At 38.6% G+C, this 9,320-nt stretch overlaps 1 protein-coding gene across 3 annotated transcripts in view; it reads left to right on the top strand.

Moving 5' to 3' along the window:
• TTC26 (tetratricopeptide repeat domain 26) overlaps positions 1-9,320 on the top strand; it is a 68,198-nt gene that overhangs the window by 17,115 nt on the left and 41,763 nt on the right. For 2 of the 3 annotated variants that reach the window (XM_032275851.1, XM_032275852.1), the window contains 2 exons: positions 2,319-2,464; positions 3,847-4,018. In XM_032275851.1, coding sequence (XP_032131742.1) covers positions 2,319-2,464; positions 3,847-4,018 — 318 coding nt within the window. Of the gene's footprint in view, positions 1-404; positions 495-2,318; positions 2,465-3,846; positions 4,019-9,320 lie in introns of those variants that run through there. The other variant, XM_032275853.1, reaches the window with a different exon arrangement.

Below are 9,320 nucleotides of genomic sequence, written 5' to 3'. Positions count from 1 at the left end.
AAGTGCTGGGATTACAGGCTTGAGCCACCGCGCCCGGCTTTTAATTTAATTTCTTAAACATATTGATAACAGTTATTTTTAAAGTCCACGTCTAGTAATTCCAATAGTGTATCTCTGGACAGCTGTTTCTTGGTTTTCAGTCAAATGTTCTTGACCCCTGGTTTGCTTGGTAATATTGTGTTTAATGCTGGCTATTAAGTAATGGAGATAATTTGAAGCTCTTGATGATTTTGTCTTCTTCCAGGAAGGATTTAGAATTTACTTTTACTTCTGGGAGGTACATAGAATAGGGGCAAATGAACTGATACCTGTCAGAGATTGCAACGATTTAAAGCTGGTGTATTTCCATTTTACCTCTATTTCTAGGATAGCTTTCCAGGGGTCCCAACTGATAGCTTGGTGGGCCCCAATCTCTATTTTTTGGTCCATTAAGCCCATAAGACTTCTTGAAGCTCTACTTAGTTTTCAGCAACTCAGCCACCAATTGAGAATTGGTAGGTACCATTTAAGAGAAGGTGGTGCTAAATATCGGAATCACCTCTTTGCACTTCTTGCTGGGGACCTTGGTATCTCTCAAGTTTTCACTCACTTGATAGCTCTCTGATCCCCCCACACAGATTTTTTTTGTTTTGTTTTTTTGAGACAGGATTTCACTTCCAGTCACCCAGGCTGGAGTGCATTGGCGCCATCTCAGCTCACTGTAACCCCTGCCTCCCAGGCTCAAGCAATCCTTGTGCCTCAGCCTCCCAAATCGCTGAGATTACAAGTGTATGCCACCGTGCCCAGCTGATTTTTGTAGAGATAGGGTTTCACCGTGTTGCCCAGGCTAGTCTCAAACTCCTGAGCTCAAGTGACCTACCCACCTCCACCTCCCAAAGTGCTGAGATTGCAGGAGTGAGCCTGTCCCAGCCCCTTTGACACAGATTTTTCAGTAGTTTTTAAGATTTTCTATATGTTCTTGATGGGAGCGCTGTATACTATAAGCTACTCTAATATTAGTAGTAGTGAAAGTCTTTGATTGAATTTAAAGAAATATATTTTGTTGTGTTTTCCTTTTTCTTTTTTTTTTTGAGACAGAGTTGCCAGGCTGGAGTGCAGTGGCACAATCTCGGCTCACTGCAACCTCTGTCTCCTGGGTTCAAGCAGTTCTCCTGCCTCAGTCTCCCAAGTAGCTGGGATTACAGGCGTGTGCCACCATGGCTGGCGAATTTTTGTATTTTTAGTAGAGATGGGGTTTCACCATGTTGTCCAGGCTGGTCTGGAACTCCTGACCTCAGGTAATCTGCCCACCTTGGCCAACCAAAGTATGGGGATTACAAGCGTGTGCTACCACACCTGGCCTGTGTTTTTCTTCTGATTACAAAAATTATACATGTTCATCATAGTACATTTAGAAAATAGCAAATTACATACACACAAAAATCAAGATTTCCTGTAAGACTGCCACTTCCAGCTAACACTGTAATATTTTACTCTTTCTTCCAGTCTTTAAAAAATTTGTATTTTTATGTATGTATATATATATGTGTGTATTTATATTGCTAAATTTGGATCATAGTATATATTCTATTTTGTAACCAGGCGTTTTACTTAAAAGTGTATCATGAACATTTTTCCATGTAACTAAATAGTCTACAGAAGACAATTCTGTACAAAATTTTTAAACTTATAAGTCATTCTCTATCAGGCGGGAGTGAGCAATCTGCATATTAAGGATCACTGTCAAAAATATATCTGTTCTGCCCCATATGTAAGCAAAAGGCAACTAATATTTGCAGTAGCCATCTAACAAAATAAGCATTACAAGGTTGCAATAGAATTCTGACAATCTCAAACAACAACAATGTATAGTAACTGAAGAAAGAATGAAAAAATGTAGAGTAGGAAATTAAAAATTGAATTCACTAAGTTACATGATGAGAAATACATTTTGACTCCTCATTGACTACCAAGAAGAACGAGATACGAAAGAACAGGTTAAAAATGTTACCAGGTAAGAGTAAAGAGGCTAAAAAGAAAAAAAAAAGGAAAGGGAGAAAATATAAAGAAAAAGAAAAGATAAGGAGAGGATGGAATAATATTAACTGTAACCTAAGGGCTTTCCATTGTCATTGTCAAGCTATGCCTCCAGAAGCTATTTGCATTCTTTCTTTGCAGGGGAAGTGAAGTAGAAGGCAAGGAACCTAAGGGAAATAGGAAGAAGAAAGAGACACAATGGCTAAAGAAGAAAGAGTTAAAAACTCTATCACATAGATGTTGATTTCTCTAACAACACTAATGTGAATCTTTACATGTCTTTTCCACTCTCACAATTTTAGTTTAATGATGAGAAAAAGTTGATGAGCTTTCATCAGAATCTTCAGGATGTCACAGAAGATCAACTCAGTTTGGCCTCAATCCACTATATGCGATCTCACTACCAAGAAGCTATTGATATATATAAGCGAATACTGCTAGATAACAGGTCTGTGTCCTTTTATGCCTACTCTACATTTCTTTCATTTTGTTCGTTTCTTTTGTTACAAGTTTGACTGAGAATCTAGTGACCTTTGGATGTAGTACCACCATGCATTCAAATCTGTTTAGTTGATTATCTGGTGAGATTAAGAATTAGGTATTGTCTAAATCAGGCTTTCTCTTATCTTTTTATCCATTGTCACTCTTCTAAAAGACTTTTTCCCCCTAATTGCCCTCCCATGAAAGTTTAGTATACTGATATATGTATATTAACATACATCCATTTATGTGCTATATATATAACTGTGCTTTACACATAAAATGAGTAGGATTTTTTCATCCTCCCATGAGAACCAATTTTTCCCCTTTGGAAGTGATATTACTCCTATTGAAATGTATGGTCTAGATGTATCAAACTTAGCATTATAGTTACATTGTAGGTAACTTGCTGACAAAATTAGATACAAACCATTCTGAAGAATTTACATTCCAGCCAGGTGAGGTGGTTCACGCCTGTAATCCCAGCACTTTGGGAGGTAGAGGAGGGCGGATCACGAGGTCAGGAGATTGAGACCATCCTAGTCAACATGGTAAAACCCCGTCTTTAAATAAATAAATAAAAGAAAAAAAAAGAATTTACATTCCAACTTTATCACTAAACACTTGGCCTCTCTCTCTCCCTTCCCAAAAATATCTCAGCTTCCTTCCTTCTTTCCTCTTTTGCTGTTACCTTCTTAGTCACCTACCTGCTTCCATTTCCAGCCATTGAGCCTGTGTGTCTTGTGTTGGTCTAATGTGTGGCGTGTGCTTGTGTTTATGTTCAATTATAGCATATGTTAATTTTACAGTATGAACAGCATGAATGTTCCCTTTCTTCTCTAGTTGTCATCTTTCACTCTACTTTCACCAGCTGGGCGTGGTGGCTCATACTTGTAATCCCAGCACTTTGGGAGGCCAAGGTGGGCTGATCACAAGGCCAGGAGTTCGAGACCAGCCTGGCCAATATGGTGAAAGCCCATCTCTACTAAAAATACAAAAATTAGCCAGGCGTGGTGGTGCACACCTGTAGTCCCAGCTACTTGGGAGGCTGAGGCAGGAGAATTGCTTGAACCTGGGAGGTGGAGGTTGCAGTAAGCCGAGATTGTGCCACTGCACTCCAGCCTGGGTGACAGAGCAAGACTCCATCTCAAAAAACAGACAAACAAAAAACAAATACCCACCCAAATATTGCAATGCAAAATATATATATATACTGATTATATCTTGCCTTCTTTCTTCATATGGCAAATTCATGAACTGTCTTCTTTGCCTTGTCCATTTTAGCTTTGTAGTTTGACATTTCTATAAAGTAGACTTACATGGTTAACCCTTAATTCTTTCATCTAATAGGGAATACCTTGCCCTCAATGTTTATGTGGCCCTCTGCTACTATAAATTGGATTACTATGATGTGTCTCAAGAAGTTTTGGCTGTTTACCTTCAGCAAATTCCTGATAGTACCATCGCACTCAATCTTAAAGCCTGTAATCATTTTCGCCTTTACAACGGCAAAGCAGCTGAGGTATTGAACTGTGTTTTTAATGTACTTCATTCCAATTTGAATTACTTTATACTTTCCAAGTTATTCATGAAACTCTGTTATCTGTAACTCTTGATTAATATCCCTTTGTCATTGCCAGTGTGATTCTATAAGAACCTAATCATATGTTTATTACGTATTCTAAAAAGAATGTTGACTTCTGAATTCTTTGTGTTATGTCTATTATATTATAGATGATTTTACTGAGATGCCTTACATTGTGTTTAAAACCAAATGCTTCTGTTAGTTGCTTTAATTTTCCAGGGCTTAAAGGAAAAAAAAAAAAGCCCAAATGCTTCTGGCCAGGCACTGTGGCTCATGCCTGTAATCCCAGCACTCTGGGAGGCTGAGGTGGGCAGATCACCTGAGGCCAGGAGTTTGACACCAGCCTAGCCCACATGGCCCCATCTCTACTAAAAATACAAAAAATTAGCCTGGTGTGGTGGCACATGCCTGTAATCTCAGCTGTTGGGGTGTTGCAGGGCAGGCGGAGGTTTCAGTGAGCTGAAATTGAGCCACTGCGCTCCAGCCTAAGTACAGAGCGAGGCTGTGTCTCAAAACAAACAAACAAACAAAAATGCTTCAGCTTCTTCCTCTAAAATATGTGTGTGGCTCTGTAATCGAATGTCACCAACATACATCCAGTAAACCACATCGGAAACCATGCGTATCTGTTGCTTTCTTCTCCTTCATCTGCATGAAATCATCCCTCAGTTCCTATCAGCTATACATCCTAGATATCTCTTTTATCTATCCCTTCTTCTCCTTGGCTACTATTTTAATCCAGGAGTTTCTCGCCTCTTATTTTGGCCCTTTAAATAGTGTTCCTGCCTTTAGTCAGTCTTATCTCCCGTCCAGCCACTGAATTTGTTCCACATGCCATACTCTCTTACCCCCTAGCTTTGTGTACAGCATTCTCACTCCTGGAATGACTTCCTTCTTTCTCTGCTTGGTACACTTCAATTTCTTTTTTTTTTTTTTTAAGACGGGGTTTCACCTTGTTGGTCAGGCTGGTCTTGAACTCCTGACCTCAGGTGATCCACCCATCTTGGCCTCCAAAGTGCTTAAATTACAGGCATGAGCCACCATGCCCAGCCTTCAATTTCTTTTTTAAGGTTACTCCAAGAGACAAAAATGGTAGACATTTTAGAAATACTTAGAAATTGGCTAACTTGTAGGCACCATGCAGAACACTTTAAATCCATTGTTTAATTTCCCTGACAAGCTCATGGTTAGAGGCTACTGTAGTTCTCATTTTATAAGAAACCGAGAAACACAGGAGGCCGTAGATTATTACCTCCTTTTATTTCATTTAACATGTTTTAAATAACATGTAATTTTACTAACAGTTTTATTTAACATATATGCATATACACATACACACATATACTTATACAGTATATAGATATAGATAGATACACAGATATAGAGTAGAAAATATGTTCTACTCTATGTCTATATACAGATATATGAATATAAATAGATAATTTTAGGTTAACCCTATGAGGAAGCCACACTTGGAAATTACCTCCATGGTTATTACTTTAGTTGATTGCAGAAGCTACCAAAATTTAAATGTAAAATTTCTTCATCTGTCAAACTTTAAAAATCCTACCCTTGCCCTTCAAATTAAATTGCTTAGTCTATGCTTGAGCATATAGCATATACTTACATATTAAATAAAATACATTCTTGGGATAATAGTCATTTCAACTAAAGAGCCCCCTGAGTCTGCCTAATTGCCTTGTTTCCAGCATCAGCAGACTGGATTTGCAATTTGGTATCTTTAGAGTTTTCACCTATTAGTAAGAACAAATAAACAAAATACAATCTTGCCTTTCTACCTAGTCTTGGGGAAATTTACCAATTTTGGTGTATGCTCCAATTTATTAAATGTTTACATTTTGTCTGTATGTATCTTTTCCATAGTCTAGTATGGTTACCCAATATCTTATCTATAGTATACACCTAGAATTATCCAAGTCAGAACACCAGAGTGTACTTCTAACCCCAAAAGGCATGCTTTTTCCTTTGAAATTGTGTCAGTGTAGTTTATATATTGATTTTATAATGTACTCCAGCAGTAGAAGGCTATGTCAAATGTACCTGAAGAACCTTTTTTTGGTAGCAATAAGACATAGTTTGCGTTTAATTGTTATACTTTCATTAAACTATTTAAAATCAGGCATTTTTCTACCAACTTGTATAATGGGCTCTGTATTACATTGTTTAGTCTCTCACAAACACCATTAACATCTTGCTTTTCTAAAGTAAACAGGAAATAATTTGTGATGATTTACTTAATTCTTAAAGTACTTTGAGTAACTTGTTCAGGCTTACACAGCTAACATAAGTGGCAAATTCAGATCTCAAACTTTTGTCTGTCTCACTCTAACATAGACTTAACCACTAAAATGTACTGCAATACACACATACAAAATGTCTCCATTCTGCTTATTATTTGTTAGTTGCCTAATTATCTTCAGTCTAAACAAGCTCACTGATGGTTGGGACTGTGTCTTTTGACATTTGTATCCCAGGACTGGGCACAAAGCTTGCCCAAAATTGTTGCCAACTATGTATTTGTTGAATGACTGACAAATTAAGGAGAGTGACATTTAAAGAAGGAGGAGGAGGTACAAAAGAGGTCAATAGAAATGAAGACTGAGAAAAGGCCATTTTCATTAGAATTTCCTACATTTCCTTATCTGATTAGAATGTCATTATTATTGGAGCTTGAACTAGGTTGCAAGGAGATCGGGAGTGAGTAATAACCCAGACTGGGAATTCTCCAAAAGGGTATGGCAGAAGGGATGGCAAATAGATGATGAAAAAATAGAAACATTGAATGTAAGATGCTGGTTAAAAGAATAATGGTAAAAAAGGAGGAGAAGGTGCTGGTTTAGAGACTAAAGAGTTGGAGAACTTTCCCCCTAAAACTGGCATGGCCTCTAGGATAGTGATTATGAGTTTGGGCTTGGAATCAGATAGACCCAAATTTCAGCCCTGGCATAGTTGCTATGTGACTTTAGGTGAAATACTTAACCTCCTTAAGCATCATCTGTAAAACAGGGAAAATAATAGTATTGACTCGTCATAGGTTCTTGTGAAGATTAAATGGTATGAGGTATGTAAAGTTCTTAATTTTATATACACAATAAATAGTAAATATTTGTAATTATTAAAGATTTTGTAGGCTGAAACATAGTCACATTGATCTTTATGCTTAGTGCTTTCTGTATCTTGTTTAAGAAACCATTTCCTGCCGGGTGTGGTGGCTCACACCTGTAATCCCAGCACTTTGGGTGGCTGAGGCAGGCGGATCACGAGGTCAGGAGTTCGAGACCAGCCTGGCCATGGTGAAACCCTGTCTCTACTGTAAATACAAAAATTAGCCAGGCCTGGTGGCAGGTGCCTGTAATTTCAGCTACTTAGGAGGCTGAAGCAGGAGAATCTCTTGAAACTGGAAGGTAGAGTTTGAAGTGAGCCAAAATCACACCACTGCACTCCAGCCTGAGTGAAAGAGCAAAACTCCATCTCAAAAGAAAAGGAAACCATTTCCTAGCTCAAGATTATATTTTCTGATATTATCTTCTTTTTAAAAAATGTATCTATTTATTTAGAGACAAGTCCCCAAGGCTGTGCAATAGCACAATCATAGCTCATTGCAGCCTCAAATTCCTGGGCTCAAGTGATCCTCTTGCCTCAGCCTCCTGAATAGCTGGGACTACAGGCATGTACCACCATGTCTGGCTAATTTTAAAATTTTCCATAGAGATGGGGGTCTTGCTATGTTGCCCAGGCTGGTCTCAAACTTCTGGCCTCAACTAATCCTTCCACTTTGGCCACCTAAAGCTCTGGGATTACAAGCATGAGCCACTGTACCCAACCAATTCTGCTATTATCTTCTAATAGCCTATTTTGCTTTTTAAGCCCAAATTTTCTGTAATTACATTATATTTTAAAGGATTAAGTTCTCCAATTAAAAGACAAAGACAGACTGGGCGTGGTATGGCTCATGCCTGTAATCCTAGTACTTTGGGAGGCCGAAGTGGACGGATCATGAGGTCAATAGATCCAGACCATCTTGGCCAACATGAGGAAACCCCATCTCTACTATAAACAAACAAACAAACAAAAAACACAAATTAGCTAGGCCTGGTAGCGAGAACATGTAATCTCAGCTACTTGGGAGGCTAAGGCAGGAGAATCTCTTGAACCTGGGAGGCGGAGGTTGCAGTGAGCTGAGATTGCACCACTGCACTCCAGCCTGGCAACAGAGTGAGACTCTGTCTCAAAAAACAAAAAAAAAAAAAAAAAGAAAAGAAAAAGACAGAGATTAGTAAATTAGAAAAGACAAAACCGTAATATGTGTTTTAAATAAAAGAGAAAATTTGAACATAAAAGGATATGTTTCATATGAAATATTTCTTACATGGTTTCCAAAATTTGTATCATATTTTTAGAAAGGTCACCTTCATTATAACCTAGACATGATGACCTATATTTTCAATTTATAGTTTTATTTATATATGGCTTTATTGAGATATAATTAACATATCATGCAATTCACCCTTTTAAAGTGTACAGTTCTATGGTTTTTAGTATAGTCACAGCCTAAGTGCAACCATTACCACAGTCAATCTTGGAACATTTTAATATCTCAAAAAGAAATGTTGGCTGGGCGCAGTGGCTTGCGCCTATAATCCTAACACTTTGGGAGGCCAAGATGAGCAGATTGCCTGACTTCAGGAGTTTGAGACCAGCCTGGAAACGTAGTGAAACTCATTTCTACTAAAATACAAAAAATTAGCCAGGCATGGCAGCATGTGCCTGCAGTCCCAGCTATTCGGGAGGCTGAGGCAGAAGAATCATTTGAACCCAGGAGGTGGAAGTTGCAGTAAGCCAAGATCATACCACTGCACTCCAGCCTGGGTGACAGAGTGAAACCCCATCCCCAAAAAAAAAAAAAAAAAAAAGAAATGTCAGCTTGGCACGGTGGCTCACTCCTGTAATTCCAGCACTTTGAGAAGCCGTGGCAGGTGGATCACTTGAGGTCAGGGGTTTGAGACCAGCCTGGCCAACATGGTGAAACCCTGTCTCCACTAAAAATACAAAAATTAGCCCAGTGTGGTGGTGTGTGCCTGTAATCCCAGCTACTCAGAAGGTTGAAGCATGAGAATCACTTGAACCTGGGAGGCAGAGGTTGCAGTGAGCCGAGATCATGCCACTGCACTTCAGCCTGGGTGACAGAGCAAGACTCCATCTCAAAAAAAAAAAAAAA

This window comes from Sapajus apella, unplaced genomic scaffold, assembly GCF_009761245.1.
Source record: "Sapajus apella isolate SASKATOON/1434 unplaced genomic scaffold, GSC_monkey_1.0 scaffold7, whole genome shotgun sequence".
In the NCBI taxonomy this organism is placed as follows: Eukaryota; Metazoa; Chordata; class Mammalia; order Primates; family Cebidae; genus Sapajus; species Sapajus apella.
Note: the sequence above shows the minus strand (reverse complement) of the source record. Positions and strands in the feature narration are given on the sequence as shown.